The 21,232-nt window shown below is 37.5% G+C and overlaps 1 protein-coding gene across 1 annotated transcript; it reads left to right on the top strand.

Moving 5' to 3' along the window:
- Window positions 1–3,012: 3,012 nt before the first annotated feature.
- On the top strand, window positions 3,013–5,115 carry LOC149042958 (uncharacterized). Its single transcript, XM_089213223.1, has 2 exons — window positions 3,013–3,367; window positions 3,941–5,115. Exons 1-2 carry the CDS (start codon window positions 3,017–3,019, stop codon window positions 4,760–4,762), a joined length of 1,173 nt encoding a protein of 390 aa, XP_089069349.1. The 5' UTR covers window positions 3,013–3,016; the 3' UTR covers window positions 4,763–5,115.
- The last annotated feature ends 16,117 nt before the right edge of the window (window positions 5,116–21,232 follow it).

Here is a 21,232-nt window from a genome sequence, read left to right as displayed (position 1 = left end):
TCAGTCAAAAGAAAGAGTCGAGACAAAGAGCGGTCTCCTGATATAAATTAATGTGAATTCAATTTTTCGTGCCCTCTTGGGTAGTGTATACCTGAGGGTTACTTTTAATCTCTCCTATACACTCTCGGGTAATGTATACCTGAGGGTTATTTTTATTCTCTTCTATGATCTCTTGGGTAGTGTTTACCTAAGGGTTACTTTTAATCTCTTCCATACTCTCTTGGGTAGTGTATACCTGAGGGTTGTTTTTAATTTGTTCTATACCCTCTTGGGTAGTGTATACCTAAGGGTTATTTTTAATCTGTTCTATACCCTCTTGGGTAGTGTATACCTAAGGGTTATATTTAATCTGTTCTATACCTCTTGGGTAGTGTATACCTGAGGGTTATTTTTAATCTGTTCTATACCTCTTGGGTAGTGCATACCTGAGGGTTGTTTTTAATCTGTTCTATACCCTACTGGGTAGTGTATACCTGAGGGCTATTTTCAATCTCTTCCATACTCTCTTGGGTAATGTATACCTGAGGGCTATTTTCAATCTCTTCCATACTCTCTTGGGTAGTGTATACCTGAGGGCTATTTTCAATCTCTTCCATACTCTCTTGGGTAGTGTATACCTGAGGGCTATTTTCAATCTCTTCCATACTCTCTTGGGTAGTGTATACCTAAGGGCTATTTTTAATATGTTCTATACCTCTTGGGTAGTGTATACCTGAGGGTTGTTTTTAATTTGTTCTATACCCTCTTGGGTAGTGTATACCTGAGGGTTGTTTTTAATCTGTTCTATACCCTCTTGGGTAGTGTATACCTAATGGTTATTTTTAATCTGTTCTATACCCTCTTGGGTAGTGTATACCTAAGGGTTATATTTAATCTGTTCTATACTTCTTGGGTAGTGTAGACCTGAGGGTTGTTTTTAATCTGTTCTATACCCTCTTGGGTAGTGAACCTGAGGGTTATTTTTAATCTCCTGCATACCCTCCTAGGTAGTGTATACCTGAGGGTTGTTTTTAATCTGTTCTATACCCTCTTAGGTAGTGTATACCCGAGGGTTTATTTTTAATCTCTTCTATACCCTTTTGGGTAGTGTAAACCTGAGGGTTACTTTAAATCTGTTCTATACCCTCTTGAGTAGTGTATACCTGAGGGTTATTTTTAATCTCCTGCATACCCTCTTAGGTAGTGTATACCCGAGAGTTATTTTAATCTCTTCTATACCCTCTTAGGTGGTGTATACCTGAGGGTTATTTTTAGTCTTTTCTATACCCTCCGGGGTAGTATATACCTGAGGGTTATTTTCAATCTCTCTTATACCTTCCTGGGTAGTGTATACCTGAGGGTTACTTTTAATCTCTCCTATACCCTCTTGGCTAGTATATACCTGACGGTTATTTTTAATCTCTTCTATACCCTCTGGATAGTGTATACCTGAGGGTTATTTTTAATCTCTTCTATACCCTCTTGGGTCTTTACCCTCCTTACACGACAGACGCGTAAGACGATATTCATACGTGTGAATTTGTTCACAATCACCTAAAATGCGATAACGGTGTTTCAGACCAGCTTCTCCCCTGTTATAGTCGATTTTGGCAATAGGGATGTCTTCGGTAAAGCTAAAACATGCCGTTCCAAAACCTTCGTACAAAAAGGGTCATTAAAAGAATAGTTGCATTGCGTCGAAGGTTGTAGACTGAACGGGGAGACCATCAATGGAAAGCGATGTGTATTCTCTGGATTATCTGATCAACACAGTTTCTGGACTTTAAAAGTTCAAAACCATGACCTGTGTAAAGAAGGGTTTGTCGGAGTTAGCCTTAGATTGGCCCAGGTCTTCGATCATGGAGGTGATTTTTAAGTTTCTTCTTTTTTACGTGTTTTAAAGTGTTCCTGTTATATGTTTCTTTCTAACATTTGGCCAGGACTATTTGTGGACCTTGTGTTAACGATTTACTGTTGTCTTCTTTAAGACATTTATTGTCTCTACAGAGAAAATAAACTTAGAGTACCGCCCCTTAGGTTTTTTCGAATTAGACCCGTTAAGTTTGTATGAGGCATTTCTCTGGACTCTTGTTTCTGGAAAGTGAGCGAACAAAGTAGAGTTGTATCTTGAAAATGATTAGAAATGTAATCATCGGAAGTTGCGTTTTTTTCCATTTCATTGGAGGGGAGCTTCATTAACTTTTTTATAGCGATTATCGGATGTCCTGGAATGTTCATCGAACACCTCATGCCACCAAGAGGCGTCAAACTTTGGCTTGACTTACTTATGCAAATTAGCTGGCTGCACATTCAATGTGCAGCCAGCTAATTTGCATAAAATTTTTTTCCGACGCAAAGCTCGTCATGCGGGCGGATTTAACTTTGTATTCAAGTGACTGTAGCAGACATACTTTTAATCAGCAATTACTGGTTCGTGTATTTATTTATATCAGTTCCATTTGCTAATATATCTCCTTCCATTACAACTTAGACAATGAAGAGAAATCAGCTTAGCATTTGAACTGACAATCAATTCTCTATAAACTGTGTTCAGCTTAGGCTAAACTGCAGGGAACGTTTACGGCTCCTTTTGTAGAGCATTCCTAACACAAATCGTCGAGGAGCAATTTCGTTTAGGCTTGAATGTTTGCCTAGTCTTCTTTTCATAATTCCGCAAATAGGTGATTCTGTAGTGAAGATCGACTTCACAGCGAGACGAATACACTCTTTTCAGTCTTTCGGAACGTTTACTGACTCAGAAGAAGGTCTCAATATGGTAATGGTTCTTACGGCTAGCGACTAAAATTTTGGCAATTTTACTGCTAACGATTATTTTCTTTCCGTTGCAATTAAGATAAATGTTACGCTTCATGCTTTAAGTAAAACAATTTCGTAGTTAATTTTAAAAAATGCATCAATGTAGGCCGCTTTTAAGCAAGAGGCCCAAATATCTATGTATTTCGTCCCAGATTACCCCATGCTTGTCAGATGAAATAATCATGCATCTTTTTTTCTTCACATTAATAGTGCTATTGTTATGGGCATCGTGCAATATCTCCAAGTCGTGCTGTTTGTATTCAATTTGACCCTCTCCACTGAGGCACAGAAAAAAGTAACATGTCAAAACTTCAAGTTTGCTATCGATGACGATGTCATCCATAACCAAATTCTTGAGGGTCACTTGTTTGAAAGATTGACAGTCCCAAACGCCATCCAGTGTCACTTGAAGTGCAAAGATGACTGCCTTTGTGTATCCATGAATTATTTCCCTCTATCCAAAGAAAACAATTGTGAGCTCAACGAAGCTAACAAGGACATGGAGCCAGCGGCGATGAAATGGAGGCAAGGGGGAAATTATTATGATTTGGTTAGAAGCTACACGGTGAAGGTGAGATAAGATTATTTATCTAATGTTTTACTCATTTATTTATGAACTTTCGTAAACAAAGTAAATATCCCAAGATATTCAAGTTCGTAAATAAAATAAATATTTCCACATGATCAAGTTTTGCGATACTCCTTAAAGAAAAGGTCTGTTGTATGTCAGTCTTGGGTAAAGACAATTTTCTGCATATCGTTTTGTCTGCGATATGATTGGTCTAGACAAAACCAAAACAAACTGATTTGGCTAAGAGAGGATTGGGTTCATTGTCTTTCTCGCAAACTTTTTTCTTAACGGCCGTGTTGTAATGCGAAGGGAACGGCAGAACAGAAGTGACAACAAATTGCATAAAGACACCATTGAATTAACCATTGCTGTATTACTGCATTTCAAATCTAATTTTGATGGACATTTCATCTCCATTCTGGCACCCCGTTGTAGGCACAGGTACTTTGCTCGCACTGTTTGTTATCGATTCGATCCGTTTCCGGTGAGAGTTGTTGATGGTTGCTACAACGCACATGCCAACCCAATTCGATGAGCATGGTGAGCTAAAACATCCTTTAAATGTCGCTGTAGGGTGGAGACAAATATACACCAGAGAAGCATCATTGCAACAACAGATGCTGCCGCACCAATCCTTGTCTCAATGGAGGGGTATGTCAGGAGATTTGTGACACTCACAGCACCAGGTTTAACTGTACCTGTCCTAACACCTACTCTGGTCAGCGGTGTGAGAAGATGAAACACCTGAGAAACTGCAAAGACATAGCTAAGAACGGTGCCTCGACATCAGGAAAATACGACATCTCAAATTCAGACAATGAACGGTTTTCTGTTTACTGTGACTTGCAGTCTGAACCTGGCTTTGTATGGACGTTAATACAATCGTTTTCCTTTTCCAAGAGAAATACCTTCAATTATGCAGGGTTTGGCAAAAACCTTGAGATTAATACTGAAGAGGGGGAAGTTAATTGGAACGAGTTCCGACTATCCTTATCACAGATGCAGTATCTTGCTAATCACTCCACACATCTGAGAGCAACTTGTAACTTTTCTACGGATGGTCTGCAGTATACGGACTACGCACGCGCTAAGCTGGCAGGTCATGACATTTTTGGTACCTGGGACACCTGCAAGATGTACGAATATGTCAATATCCGAGGAATCAATTGTTCTAATTGCACCGCCCTCACAAAACAAGAGGAAAATGTGTCCTGGCACATAAGGAGTTACAATAGCATAGAAGAGGAATGTAAATTTGATGGAAAACTAGGTGCAGTCTTCCGTGAAAAAAATTTCGGAAAATTTGAAAAAAAAACGTTAAATCCTGACCACCGCTGCTCGTTTTCTCCTGCTTCTACAACGCAGCATTGGTTTGGAGCTAAATGTGACGAGTAACTTTTTACGAATTTTTTCGAAGAGGAAAGACAACCAACTGAAAGTAGGAAAATATCGGAGCAAGGCTAAGAACTACAAAAGACATCAAGTGCCTCAAAGTTTGGTCCAATTAGGAGTTGAACTTGAACTAAACGTTTAATATTTCAGATAGTTACACTGACCCTTTATCATAGAGGAATGCAGACATGCAAAAGAATGACGTCATAAGCAAGCTTAGACCTTAGATACACAGCGTCCATATTTCAATAATTGAAGGAACTAGGCGGTCTCTGAGCAAACACTCTTTACCTGCGCTTTCATCTTTTCATGTAATGTTCAATAGATAATACACTTACATCTTAATTAAAAGTGAAAAGTCGATAAAATTGGCCTTTTTTTAATATTCGTCTTTGAAAACACATTCAGAGCTCACCATTAGTTGATTTATGGAAATTATTTTCAAGCAAGTGACTAATCGTAAGTTGAAATGCTTGTGTTTAGATTCGGAGATGTTTAAATACCTCCGTTCGCTATTAATTTAATAATGACATGTGTTCGAAGGGCGACATTTTCTTGACTCGGTCAATCAACCGTTTTCTCTTAACTTTTACTTTACTTTTCTCTTCTTTGAAAATTAGCTTCGGCTTTGTTAGTTTGATCATTTGTAAAACCAAGCTTTAAGTTTAGGTTTCTTGATTTCGCTTTAAAAAATCCGTACAGTGAGGAGAAATGGTATTTACTTAGTGGCAGTGAGAGGTTAATAATTTCTCCTAGGTGATAAATATGTACAGCTTTGCTTGATTTTAATTTTAGGGACTCGATGCATAACTGTGAGAAGCCCTCAACAGCCTCTCTTTGATAATGACTAAGGTACTTAAGTGCTTCGTTAGGATCACTGCTTACTTTATAACATTGCACGTTTGTTCTTAAAACAATTTTTGAAATGTTCAAAATGTAGGAGATGAAGTAGGTATAGTAGTTGGAGCAGGTGTTTGTCAAGAAAAGCACCAGTGAAGTGTAAAGGTCATTCAGGATTTTTGTACATAATGTGAGACATCTTATTTTCCCCTCAAAAATGGTATTCGAATTGCGCGGCCAAAGTACCATTTGACAAAAAAAACCGCTGACGTCACTTTGGTAACATAAAACCGAATTCAGTCGAATTCGGCAACGAGGGCGATATTGTGTTGCTGGTGCCCCGGCTCAGACCAGTAAAACTGTCAGAATCGATCGTTCCGGCACCGGGCATAGAATGTTTCAGTTCCCGAAGGTTGTGAGAGGAAAATAGGTGAAATTTGTCTGCAGACAAAGACACGATCTTAACGATCCAACTTGGCCGTAAACGTCGCTTTGTTGGGCAAATTTTGAAGAATTATGCTTTGAGCAAAACTTGTCCATATTAAACAGCATGATGGAGGCCCAAGGGATGAAGATGAAGCGCTTTTTAAGAAACGACATTGTGCCAACCAGGGACCCTAGTTTTGTGCGTGGTGTAAATTAAATTTGAGTGTTTCTGTACCGTTTCCTTAAACTGTTTTCCTATTCTTTCTCTTTGCATACTAATACTGCTTAAAAAAGTCATTCCAAACATTCAGCTCCTTTAATATACAAATAACCTAAAAGAAACCCAGTTGAAATATCATCAAAGGTGGCGGATACAAAAGTAAGGAGGTTGCGTGACGTAATTCCCAATTGGACTGTTTCTCAGTTTTTGAACCTTTGCATTTGTGGACTCCTTTATAGAGAGTTCAGCCAAAAATAAAGAGCTGGAGCCGGATCGACCATCATTCATAATTCGTGTTCAACTGCCTCTTTTAACTGTGGCAGAGTCAATTCCTCTATGGAAACGAAGAAAATATTTCAATAGCGAGAGAATGAGTTTTGTCACCTAGCTGTAAGTATCTAGTGAAAGACAATTCAAAGATTAAATCACTATTCTAAAGGCTATTGGCGATCTCCTTTGTCTCTCGCTGGTCTCTACCGCTTCTTGTTGTGAAACTACTTGTTTTTTTTGTGATCACTATTCTAAAGATAATTAAAAGACACATTGCGACGTATATCCTCCCACGAATTTAAAAAAAGAAAAAAAGGCTATTAAGACACTTCTGAGGAGTACTAAACGAAAATCAAAGTGCTCTATAAGCAAACTCGTGAATTGACACATGATTTCTTGGATTATGTTTAATGTTATCTGGTTTAGGGAATTTTGTGGTTGATTGTCGTATCTAGAGTACAAGCAGCAGTTCAGCGTTCGCTAATGTAGCAAAGAAACAAAGTAATTGAAATTGAAATGATCATGCTATTACATTTGACAAGGGTGGATGATGTCATGTGTTTTAAACGTATATCATTTGTGTTTCTGGTTCAAAAGAAAAGGTTGGAAGTAAATGTGGGTGAAAAGTGAAATTTACTGTCTATCATTGTAAAAATTAGAAAATCAAGACAATGCTGTCTTAATGAAAACATTAACGATTCCCTCTTTATCAAATGAGACAAACGGGAACGAGTCAAGACTGCCACCGTCATTTTGGATCTCCGCCTGGGTAGATTTTAGTCACGTGCTAGGCAACGTATAATCAAGAACAAGATAGAATTTTATTTCAGGCCTATTTATCAATTTTGTGGTGTATAACTTTTGCATTTTGGTACGTAATACGTATTTTGAATCTTCAAATTGTCTTGAACCTTAAAAGAAGATTGTTCGTTAAAAATTCACTGAAAATCAGGCGTTATTTGATTTTCGTGTTTACTTGTAATTTCGTCAGTCGCCGGCATCTTTTGTTGCTTCACACAGGAAAAACACACGATACGAAATGTAATGATCGATTTTGTCCTCAATCTCACGCCATAACAGAAAAAGCTTTTGAACATCTGTAAACTCCGTGCGCTTCGCAGTAAGTGATATTTTCAATGAATCTTCGGATTGTTTTCAAATTCAAGGATTGTGAATTACGATTTTATGAAAAACGAAGGTCGTTCTGTTATGTCAATGTGAATCCTTGCATACCTGCCAGTCGCTGGCGCCGCTTGTTGAAACTAAAACGAAAAAAAACACTCTTTTAAGATTATCATTGGCTTCTTTTTCACCCCACCACTATTCTTAGCAACAAAGGTCGCCATTTCGTTTGTTTATTGCTCGCCAAAAACTATCAAATGCACTCAAAAGCCTAAAATCGAAAACAAGTTTACAGGAATCGACCAATCGAGCCAGCGAATGTTATTCCCCACATCGTATCTATAACTCGCTCTTGCGCATGCACGCAATTCACGAGTTAAAAAGGAATGTAGACAAACACAAGAGCTACGTCGTAGGCAACCTTAAATACCCAGCATCCATATTTTAATATTTGAAATTTGCGTTTTTAGGCGGTCTCTCTGCAAACACTTTTTACTTTGACTATTCATGTGATGTTCCATAGAAAACACTATTACATTTTAAAGTCAAAAGCTCGATAAAATCGTCTTCTTTCACATTCGTCGTTGAAAAGTTGATTACTTCCAATCTTTGAAATTTTTTGTTCAATGAGAAAAAATCTAAGTGTGATGAAATAAAAACTTCGTATCATGGAAAGTGCGATGCATCAAAAATCTTATTCGTTCGTTGCGCTCACTCGTTCATTTTTCGTGGTGTATCGCAACCCGTGAATAAAAATCGTTCTTACGCACTTTTCATGGAATAATATCTATGTATTCGAGAAAATCCCCCGTTTTCAAAGCTTACTTACACGACGACTTCTTATTTCAAGGAATGCTTTTCCAATTAATTTCTATCGCATCCGTATAAAAAAAATACAGGTATATGCGTGTTCTGAAAAACAAAAGGGAAATTCAAAACTACGAGAAATTGCGAGTAATCGCCTCTTTCTGCTACACACGGGTTCTTTGGTGTAACACGCGTGTGTTTCCCATAAGTTACGAGCACTTAACGCACGTAGGAATGCTGCAATCAAGGTATAAGCAGTGCAAGGCAAAATGGTTATTGTCAACCTGGAGTGATTATGCGCGATATTTTGCCCATGACTCTTTGCCATTTCGACCACTTTTCAAATCAAGTTGACAATCACTGATTAAACACCTCTGATTTCAAAAGAAACAACCCGTACTTCTGAGCAAGACATTTGCAAATATGATACAAGGTTTTTAAGGCCTTTAATGCTCAGCAAAGTACATTTCCCAAATGAATGGGGCATACCATAAAAATCTTTGCTTATAGAAACATATAGATTATTTCCAATGGTCAAAATATTATTCAAAGTGGAAGAAGTCCATTCACTGATATGTTCTACTTGATGACAAATAATAGCAGTAAGTGATATTGCTACACATTGCTTACCAGCATTTTCACCAAAGAGTGCTTCATTTCCTCAACTGTAGTCTCAGACACTATTATCATCGGGTCAATGATATCAAATATCGTAGGGCCAGGATTTTCCTCCACATCATTTGCTTGTCTTATAAGCAATGGAATACAAACATTGTAGCACATCATTTGTGTAAACCAAAACATCACTTGATTCAACATTTTGTATGGTATAACAACTTGTTTCAGTGTCAGCAAATAAAACACATTAAAATAAAACGTCATTAGCATTATATTCCAAAACCGATCCTTAAAACGCGATGAGACATCCTTTATTTTCACGAAATTGTCATGAGATCTGATCCTTGGACGGAATTGTTCAATGGAGATCCCCATATTTACTTGTGTTCTTGAGCGAGCAACAACAACAACAATCCAACTAACTAGAAACTCAGTTTATTAACATAAATAACACTCTTGACAGTTCAAGGCAAACAATAGTTTCTTTCAGTTTGTGACACTTTGAGACACTCGTGAGACACGTTGCTACACTCTGAGACTCTTTGAAGTGCAACCAGCACAAATATATTCAAGCCGACAAATGTTGGCTTGCGAGAGTACAGTGACTCCTTTCAATCCGACACAACCCGCACCGAAGGTCCAAGCCGATAAATGTTGGCTTGTGAAAGCGTAAAAGCTCCTGTGCAGCCTGCACTGAGCACAAGCCGCGTTTCAGCGTGTTGGCTTGCGTGAAAAAATCTTATGTTATAAACACCTGAAAAAATAACGAAACAAACGCCTCAGATTATAAAAGAAAGAACACAAACCAGGTACACAAACGTAATCACCATTCGTGAGAGCTTAACCGTGAAGCTCTCACAACAAAATTGAAAAGTTAAAGCACGCAAAGAATCCGTAAAAATAGAAAATGACTTATCCTCACCTTGCAAACAAAAATCCCCATGAAATTCCGTATAAGTTCGCCAAAACTCAACAACTGAGAACAGAAATGGCCGCTGTGCAATCCACTGTGAAAAAACAACTATAAATTTCGCGGGCCTTGACAAAGTGTGAGAAATCCCACACAAAAACTGTGGTGTTGCGTCGGTGGGAGAGTATTGCAAATTGCTCGGACGAAGGGCTAGCGCTCGAAACGTCAGCCTTTTCACTCGTTACGGTGGCAAATTTACGTTTTCAACTCAGTTATTAACACTAAATTACGTTGATTGTTTTTAGCTTGCATTGCTTAGGTAGGAGATTAGCCCGAGTTTCCTGTACCAAAAATGCAAAGCTAATGCAATCCTGGCTCCCTTTTGAAAAGAAGAACAAAACTGCGTTGTAGTGGTAGTTAAATAATAATTCATGGCTTGTATGCATAAGCTATCATACGAATATGTTAAAATACGCCTTACGAACCTTTATATAAACTTATATTTGTAACACATGCAATTAATATAACATGGTTCTAAATTAAATTAAAAAGCCTAAAAAATTGAAATATGTTATCCTCGGGAGTTAGAACAACCAAGGGTAAAGACCAACTGGGGTCTTAGTTGCTATGCAACTAAGTTGCATAGCTTAAGACGAAGACTGAATTGCATGGTTGCATTAAGTTTGTTTGTATAGGACTTGATAGCTATAGAAAGGGGCAGCATAACATTTCATTTAATCGCCTGAATGTTGTTTCGTCAACTTACATACTCTCAGATGTCAGTTTGATTATTGTATTGAGAGCGAAAGAGACATTCGCAGTTACATGACTCGAAAACCGATCTCTTCTCCAGCCTTTTATTGGAGAAACAACCATTGTTTTATTGGAGAAACAACCATTGAAACAACCATTGTTTTCGCCACAATTTTTCAACTTTTATAATTATCAATTAGAAGGTCCCCTTAAAGCTAAAACATGATGACATAACCTCTATCGTGTTCTGTTTATGAAGCGCTTTAAGCCCCCGCACGGGTACAAAATTGATCTAATTTCAATGATTTACGATTATTTCTGGCTTCTAAATCAAGTATACTTACTTTACAAGCCAGAGAGAAGATACGAAAACGAAAAATTTAAGCCTGTAACATTTGTGAAGGTTTTTCATTGCAAAATGAATTAACTACGCTAATTTCCGTGCAAAATTACGGTTTTTGACTTATAGTATCCGTGTTCATTTTGAATTTCTGACATTTATAAATTCTTTTCCATGAGGTTTATTCAAACGGGTGAGTACTGGTTATTATCTGCTTGGCAAAAAAAACCTCACGGATGATCATTTTAGGCCTGACTGTGTGTCTCCGTTTGGGGTGAATGACTATATTAAAAAAAGAAAAAAACTTGACATCCACAATAATGCCTGGAGAAAGAAAGTTCCTTCGGGTTGTATTCTATTTCAATGTTATTATAATTATTTCCAGTTTTTTCTAGTAGACTCTTCAATGGTGAAGTCTAACCCTAATCTCCGCTTTCTCTAGTTGACGCTTTTAAACTGTAAATGGATGGCATGCAGTTTTCGATAATACATATCATTCGGTTCCTGTTCTAAATAATGATAATCTTACATAATTTTAAGGAGTATCAATGATAAAAAGAGTCCCATGTTATCATTTATGTTCCTTATGTGCACATCCTTCTAGAAAAGGGTCAGAGTTTGAGAACGACTTTACATTGTCATATTTTACCATTTTTCATACAATTTTTTAAAATTTATGAGTGAGACTTTACACATCGTTGGGCGATTGAAACTTTGAATGAAATATCAGTGGCCAACTAGGTTGGCTAAAACAAATTGGACAAATACCAACAAAAAATTTTGTGCATACCGTTTTGTCTGCGATATGATTGGTCTAGACAAAACCAAAACAAACTGATTTTGCTGAGAGAGGATTGGGTTCATTCTCTTTCTCGCAAACTTTTTTCTTAAAGGCCATGTCGTTATACGAAGGGGAGGGCAGAACAGAAGTGACTACAAATTTCATAAAGACATCATTGACTTGCTGTATTACTGCATTTCAAATCTAATTTTGATGGACATTTCATCTCTATTCTGGCACCCCGCTATGTGTTGTAGGCACACGTACTTTGCTCGCACTGTTTGTTATCGATTCGATCCGTTCCCGGTGAGATTTGTGGGTGGCTGCTAAAACGCACATGCTAACCCAATTCGATGAGCACGGTGGGCTAAAAAATCCTTTGAATGTTGCTGTAGGCTGGAGAAAAATACACACCAGAGAAGCATCATTGCATCGACAGAAGCCGCACCAATCTTGGTCTCAGTGGAGGAGTATGTCGGGAGAGTTTCGACACCTTTAGCACCAGGTTTAACTGTACCTGTCCTTACACATTCTCTGGTCAGCGGTGCAAGAAGATGAAACATCCGGGAAACTGCAAAGACATAGCTAAGAACGTGCCTCGACATCAGGACATCTTTAATTCAAACAATGAACGGTTTTCTGTTTACTGCGACTTGCAGTCTGAACCTGGCTTTGTATGGACCGTTATACAATCGTTTTCCTTGGCTAAGAAAAATTATTTCAAGAATGCTGGGTTTGGCGGAAACTTTGAGATAGATATCGGATAAATTGGAACGAATTCCGACTATCGTTATCAAAAATGCAGTCTCTTTTTATTTATTCCACACATCTGAAAGCAACTTGTAACTTTTCTACGAATGGTCTGCAGTAAATGGACTACGCACGCGCTAAGCTGGCAGGTCATGATGTTTTTGGTACCTGGGTCACCTGTCAGATGCACGGATATGTTAATATCTGAGGAACCTATTGTTCAAATTGCACGGCCCTGGCAATAGGCTTGAGTCGATTGTGCTCGTAAAACTGGCATATTATGCTCCTAGCACTGCTCAAAATTTATGAAATTTATGCCCGAGTTATGCTCGTTTCTCTAAATTATGCTCCTGGCATCAGAATTATACTACTTGATTTTTAAGCAAAATAAAGGCAGAGCACCGGGGTAAACACAAATCAAACAACTGATTACTTATCTGGTGACTGAGCCCATTATTCTAATAAACCAATTATCAAACATTGTGTCGTTGCACGTTTCCCCTGCATTTGTTCCTCAGTATCGATAAACATGCTGCTCATCATTTTTCAATCAATGGAGCTTCTTAAGGCAAAGTAAGGATGCAGAGAAATACGCTTATCAGCGTTTATTGTACTGAAGCATAACACAAGCCCGAACATGACCTTCTGGAGCATGGTCTTGCGAATCGTTGAAAGAGGAGTTAATTAATGAGACATTGCCTTAAGAACTAAAAGTGTTCGACGAGGTGGACGCCATCTTTTATCTTGGATCTCAGTCAACTCGCTAGCGAGTCGTATGAGTAGGGCCTAGAACCAGGAAACGTTACAACGACCGCAGTGAATTCACCGTAGGCGCAATTCATTATTAGCAACAACATTCTAGAAACATAATTCAGTCAAGTGAAATATATTCAATACAAAAATTACGAAAATTGTTCACATCGTAGAAGTAAAAATGTAAATTATGCCGGCAGTGCTTTTCTTTGAAAAAAGTTAAAAATTATGCTCGTTTTGCCAAATTATGCTAAAAATTATGCTGGCACAATCGACTCAAGCCTATCTGGCAGGACAGGGAGAAGATGTGTCCTGGCACGTAAGGAGTTACGGTAGCATAAAGGCCGGATGTGATTTTGATGGAAGACCAAGCAGATTCGGTAAGGAAAACAATTTCGGAAAATTTGGCGACCACAATATAAATAAGGATCACCGCTGCTCGTTTTCTTCTGCTTCTAAAACGCAGCATTGGTTTGGAGCTAAATATGACGAGTAACTTCTGACGAATTCGTTTTCTTTCACAGAAAAGGAAACTCGGCTAACTAAAAACAAGAAAACATCGGAGCAAGACTAAGAACTAACATTGACATCATGTGCCTTCAAGTGTGCTCCACCTTAGGAGTTGAACTTGAACTAAACGTTTAATATTTCAGGTAGTTGCATTGACTCTTTATCACAGAGTAATGTAGACATGCACAAGAGCAACATCATAAGCAACCTTAAATGGACAGCGTCCATACTTTAATAGTTGAAGTAAGTACTGAAGTAGGTAGTCTGTCTACAAACACTTTTATCTGCACTTTCATCTTTTCATGTGATGTTCTGTAGATGGCACACTTACATCGTAAAAGTTATAGGTCGATTAAATTGGCCTTTCTTCATGTTCGTCGTTGAAAACGCATTTAGAGCTCACCGTTAGTATATTTATGCTAATTTTTTTCGAGCAAGCGACTAATTGTTAGTTGAAATGCTCGTGTTTAGACTGATAGATATTAAATTAATAGCGTACGCGGGGCATAGCGGTTTGTTGAGAGTTTTGAAATTTCTTTAATCTAATTATGACATGTTTTCTCGCCTTAGGGCGACATTTTCTTAACTTGGTGAGTGATAATTGGAAATTAGCTTCGGCTTCTTTAGTTTAATTGTAAGTAAAACCAAGCTTTAAGTTTAGGTTTATTGTTTTCGCCTTAAATAGTCCGTACAGTGAGGAGAAATCTCTCGAGAAATGGTATTTACTAAATGGCAAGGGGATGCAAAGAATCCCTCCTAAGTGATAAAAATGTACAGCTTCACTTGATTTTATTATTAGGGACTTGATACATAAAGTTGAGAAGCCCTCAGCAGCCTTTCCTTCACGAGGACTAAGGTACTTAAGTGCTTCGTCAGGATCACCGCTTACTTTATAACATTGCATTTGATCTTAAAACATTTCTGAAATGTCCAAAATATAAGAGATAAAGTAGGTATAGTAGTGCAGCAGGTGTTTGTGGAGAGGAGCACGAGTCTACAAAGCAATAGTTGTACATAATGTGAGACATCATCTTATTATATTATCATATTAGTTGTGAACAGTTGATGTTCATCATAACATTGCGAATTTGTGTTCGTCTTTTTCAAAGTCGTAGTCCAGACTTTTACTTTAAACTTGTGGATTTGCAGCGACATTACATTACACATTGTTGGACGCACTGCCGATACAGTTTCAAATACAAATCCAACTGACCATAAAGTGAACTTTTTTGCTAATTATAAAGTTCACCATTTGAAATTCACGTTTCCGAAGTTTGATTAAATTGAGTGATAAAATTAACGATTTTACAAGCTCTTAAAGTCATTCCATTTCCCCCTCAAAAATGGTATTCGAATTGCGCGGCCAAAATACCATTTGACAAAAAACCACTGACGTCACTTGGTAACAGAAGATCGAATTCAGTATGGAGAATATTATCAAAGAAAAGTATGGAGGCCCAAAGAATAAAGATGAAGTGCTTTTCTGGAAACGACGCTGTGCCAATCATGGACACTGTTGTGACGCCAGCTCCGGGAGAGTTCAGTGAGCGAAGAAAGAGACAAGTAAGATTCGAGTCAAGCAATTGATGGACCTGAATTAAAGTTACACGAATTCATTGTTTGTTTTTTTTCCTTGATTTCCTGTATGGGCCTTTTCTTTTTCTTTTTCTTTTTTTGTTTTTCTTTAATAAATGAATCCAGGGATATTACCCGTCAAACTCAGCCTCAAACCAGTGCTGCGCAGTAGAAGAATTTGATAACGTGCAGCTGAGTCGGATTCATATTGTTTTCTCTCTACTTTGGTTGTAATGAAAAACGCGGAGTCTGGAGTGCGGAGTGTAGAAAATGAAGAGTGTGGAAATGAGGATTGTGGAAAACGAGAAGTGTGAAGAATGGGGGTATGAAAAACGTGGAGTTTGAAAAATGAGGAAAGAAACCTTAGCATAAGAACAGAAAAGACTTAATTTCTGAGGTCTCATCAGAGCAATAGCTTTAACACTATCGTTTCATTCCAGTTATTTTGATTTATTAGCGTTTTGATGATAATTTGTATGATGAAATTGTGTTCGGTGTACAGTAATTAACAGAATGTGAAGTAAACATTTCGAAGGTAACGTACTATGCAGTTACAGGATCTTATCATATCACTCTCCGTGTTATGTAATTTCTACTGCCATTTTGTTGGTTATAATCATAGCCGCTGTAGCTTTTAAAACCTTTTTATTCCAGTTATAAGTATTTGTTCGTGTTTCGATGGTTAATAGATCTCAAGATAAATTGTGTATACTGTAACCAAATCCGAAAGAAAAGCTTTCAGACTTAATATGTCACCATATAGGGCACAATTCGTGGTTGAAGAATTTTCCGATTCAAAATCTCTTGCAGAGCAAACCAACCAGGGGACGTTTTTTAGTTCATGCTTAAAATCAACCTTGTTTTCAGTTAACTTCTTCATCATTTGCCCCTTTTAGGGTTCCGATTTTGCAGGGCCAGTGTTTGCCAGCGGCATCACACACAGTCTTCCAGAAAGGCTTAGAGTCTTTGGACTCGGCAAATCTTTCCTTCCAATAAAAAGCCTCTTCTTTATGCATTGGCTTTGTTACCTCGTTTCTTACATGTTTATACCTAGCCCAGGTGTGTGCCAGGTGTGAGAGGAACCATCACAGGCTCTCAGTAGTTTGTATCTGTTTTTGATAGCTTTATGTATTTCTGAATTTATCCAAGGCAAGGAGAACTTCTTAATTTTGACATCACGTGGAGAGACATAATCATCAAGGATATCCCTGTACATACTTTCCCACGCCCAGGTGAGTGTCATTAAACACAGAACAAACTCACCAGGAGACGTTTTTTAGTTCATGCTTAAAATCAACCTTGTTTTCAGTTAACTTCTTGTAACTGTACACTTTCTTCAAAATAGGTCGTTCGCTTTGTTTCTTTAACATAAAAACAGCAAAAACAAACTTGTAATCGGTAATATTATAACCAAGAACATCAGATGTAAAAACTTTAGGAAAATTATTGGTCAAATCAAATCAAGACGGGTACTTGAGGATTCAGCAATTCTCGTGGGGCGGGTTATTAAATTTCGGAAGTTGAAGGCCTGACAAATACGTTTTAGCTTAGAACTATTACAATTGGGAGAGAGCTGATCAGCGTTTAAGTCATCAGCTATCACAACATTTTTCTTTGTGAGCCACTTTTTTCCCATAACACTGCGAAATTTGTCAAAGAAATCAGAACGGTCAGGAGGTCTGTACACACAACCAACAGGCGGTCGCTGAGAGAACGCACATACTTCAATCCAGATAGCTTCAAGATTAGAACATCATACTTTATGAACCGCACACAATTTAAATCATCCTTAACATAAATAGCAATTCCTCCACTAGCTTTTCCATAGCGATCTCTTCGTAACAGTTGATATCCAGCAATATAAATCTCGGGTCAGTGGTGACCTAAGATATAGACTGCAGTGGGCTTAATTAAGTTCATCAACGATAAGTACTGTACATCCTTTAGGAGTCGAACCTTATTGAGAAATCACTCTTTGTTTAATAGAGCAGTTGAATTTGTAGGATTATAGTGTTTTTCTGTCGGTTAGATTATACCGTAACAATATAAAAAAAACCGCACTCCGCACCCTGCATAACCCCATACTCTCTGAAATTGTTTTGGTAGTTGACTTCACCTGGTCTTCCATCAAATTCACATCCTCTTATTCTGCTATTGTAACCCCGTCGTGCCAAGACTTATGGGGATCGCTGCATTGTCAAGCTGGTGCAGTTAAAGAAATTACTTCCTCAGGTGTTGACATATTCATTAATTCAGCTGACATTTACACCATTCGATATATAGCCGTTACAATGTCCACTCCATTTCATCGTTAGTTTGAGTCATAGCAAATTTGGTACCAAACCCTTTGCCCACAAAAATGTCCTTCTTGCCCAAGGAGATCGATTGTATCAATGCCGATACAAAGCCAGGTTCTGACTACAAGTCACAGTGAGCAGAAAACCGTTAATTGTTTGAATCGAACATGTCGTACTTTCCCGATGTCGAGGCACCGTTGTTAGCTATGTCTCTGCATTTTTCTCTCACACCGCTGACCAGAGTATGTGTTAGGACAGGTACAGTTAAACTTGGTGCTTTGAGTATCCCAAATCTCCCGACATACCCCTCCATTGAGACAAGGATTGGTGCGGCAGCACTTGTTGTTGCATCGATGCCTCTCAGAAATGTATTTGTCTCCACCCTACAGTAATATTAAAGTTTTATTAGCTTACTACGCTTTTTCATAAAAGGCTCATAAAATTGCGTGCGCCCAACGACAAATTGAGTTGAAGAAAGAGCGAGTAAATGAATGAAGTCTGAGATGTGACTTAAATAGTCAGCTCATGCTAGATATGTATATTCCGTTATTGGCTTTTGAACTGGCTACAAACAGCGTTTTAGTGTTATTTCCATTTCGTTCACCTAAAAACAATAGTTCATTTAAAGACGTGCTCTAATTACTTTATAAAATGCCAAATTGCGTGACTCAGGCTTAATTACAGGGCGGTGTTCACTGAAAAACGTGACGTAGCTTAAGACGTTTTAAGAGAAATTTTTCAAAAAACGTCTGACCGTTTTAATCCGAGCTAACAAAACATTTTTTTAATTACAATAATTATCATAAACAACAGATCTCGAACTCTCCTATTCATGTATTTATAATGAGAAAGCAATTATCAGCGCATAAAGTTTCGCTTTACTCAGGTAAGGAGTTTTCCAACAAGGTCACTGGTCTATAAAAGTCTTGTGACAATTTGGTGTCGTGACTGCATTGCAACAGCGTAATCATTCTATGGCTGACATTTCGCGAAAAGTTAGAGGATCTATGTCACAATTACTGTTACGTAAAAAAAGATATGAAAATATAAATTCATATTCCAAGTAGCATAGCCGCATACGAAATTCTCGCTTATCATTTCTCAATTCAAATTTTTCTTACCTCAGGCAGACTCGAGTTGGAGACTCGCGCTTTCTCACGGATGAAAGATAAGACAAAAGAGAGATTTATAGGCAAGCAGTGAATTGTCGAACAAGCTCGAAAAAACAATTTAAAAACAAAAAAACAACCAAAAAAACAAACCAAAAAAAACCTGATGTGTAAGCTTAAAAATAAACTTTGAAGGAGACTATAAACGCTCTGTTATTCAGAACCGATTTATTCTTACCCATACTCAAAACGAACACAAAAATCTTGCTGTTTGATCTCAGTGCTGCTTTACTTCTCTTAATTTTCATTTCAAAATCTTTAAGCCGTGGAAAGGCTAATAAAAAATTAATCACACCTTCTCCTTTAAAGACTCAGAAAAAAAAAGAAAATGAAAATTATTCGTGCCATTAAACAACCTAAAAGTGTACCCCTACATTTTCTGATCCAAATATCAGCCTATATTTGTTGTACAATGGGCACAAAAAGACACATAACCTTTCAAAACAGGCTCGTATTTACAGTTCACTCATATTTAAGCAAACTGTTTTTCCATATCCTGACTCAGCCATAAAAATTAATGAAATAAAATGTTTCGAATACAAAGTTCCTCTTCATTTTGAGAAAGATATTTGCCTTCAAAGTTACTGAAAGTCGATTAGTTTGAAAAGGTTTCGTAACAATTCTAAAACCTTATGACAAAGTATACATGTCTACTGAAAGAAACAACATCTGCGTTTAGCCACATTTTTATTCTTAACAACACTTTGAATAAACGGTCAGAATTATAAAGCCCCAGGAGGGAGCCGGAACTCTATTAAACTTGAAATTAAAACCAAGGGGAAGGTTAAAAAACTCGTGAACTCTGTCTTCTTAAATCAACCCGTAAAGAAAATAGGTTATGTTTTTCAGAAAGGCAAGATCTTCCCCCAGAGTTGTAGCCGTTATCGGAATAGAGGGGTATGAGATCGAGGTTCTTTCAGAGGTATAAATAGTTAGTCTTTAATAATTGACAAACCTTGATAAACACGCATAAGATAATCATAGAATTCATAGCAGTCTTTTGTTTCTTTAGGCCAAACGTTAGAAGAGTGATGCTTATAGGAGCGTAAAGATCGATATTACTTCTTAAAGTTAAGAGATTTAAATTCAAATTTTAAAGTCAAGAAATTTTATCTGTGAGCCCCTTTATCAGCGTTCAGCCAAAATTAAAAAGCAGGAGCCGGATCGACCATTACTGATAATTCATGTTAAATTTTCACCTGCTTTTTCAAGGCTATTTAACAGCAGCAAAATTAATTCCTTTGTGGAAACGTACGAAACAGTGATCTTTTTCATTCCTTTCAATAGTGAGACAACGAGTTTTGACACCCAGCTGTAAATATCTATTTTTCCGAATAAAGGAAAATTTAAAGATTAAAAGGGTGTTGGCGATCTCTTTTGTTCGTCTCTGATCTCTGACGCTTCCTCTTGTGAAATTACTTGTTTTGTTTGTGATCACTACCATTACGACGGTAAGAAAGAAGATGAAACTCTTTCCTTGTTTTTTAGCTATTAAGACACTTTTGTGGAGAGTTAAAAGAAAAGAAAAAAAAAGGCTATTCAACTGAATCGCACTCAATTCCTCTTTGGAAACGTACGAAAATATTGTGCAGAAATGTTTTCCTTTTCATTGTGGGAAAATAACTTTTGGCACCCAGCTGTAAGTATCTTTATTTTGGTGATGGCAACCTCCATTCTTTGTTTATGCTCTCTTCCGTTTCTAATCATGAAGTTTAATTGTATTCAGTGATAAAAAGGTGAAAGTCTTCACTGCGTATCGAGGAGCAAAGCCAAAATTGGAAAAGACAGAGGGGGCCGGAAAGAGGAGGTAAGTTGAGATAATTTATATTTGGACAGCCAGCTCAACAGGATAATCTAGATAAAAACGTTACCATAACTGTTTGCGTTTAAGCATCCAATGCCAGCCGAATGACCAGTTTATGTAAGAAAATTTTCACAGGACTTTAACAGCGGCGGAGTAGAAAGCTTTAGGTCACCAAACCAAATAGAAGTACACTCAAGGTATATTATAAAAGGGAGAAATCTAAAGATGAAAATAATATCACGGTTTATCTATTGAATTAGTAGAGTGATTTTACAGAAAATGCTAGGTGCAAGCATCATTTTCTTCCCCATAATTCTTCTCAAGGAAAACCGTGAGACGCCATGTAAAGTGTGGATAGGGATTTGAAGCTAAATTTACTCAAGTTACTCCCTAATCACGAAGTGCACTCTAACTCTTAGCTATAATTATTAAGAATTTTCCGTTGGCAGTTACCAGACTGAAGAAATCATATCAACAATAAATTGTTTTGGAAAGAGACAGTATCTAACCAATTCATGTTTACATCTA

This window comes from Pocillopora damicornis, chromosome 7, assembly GCF_964200805.1.
Source record: "Pocillopora damicornis chromosome 7, jaPocDami1.2, whole genome shotgun sequence".
NCBI lineage: Eukaryota > Metazoa > Cnidaria > Anthozoa > Scleractinia > Pocilloporidae > Pocillopora > Pocillopora damicornis.
The sequence above is the reverse complement of the archived record's forward strand: the minus strand, read 5'-3'. Positions and strand labels throughout refer to the sequence as shown.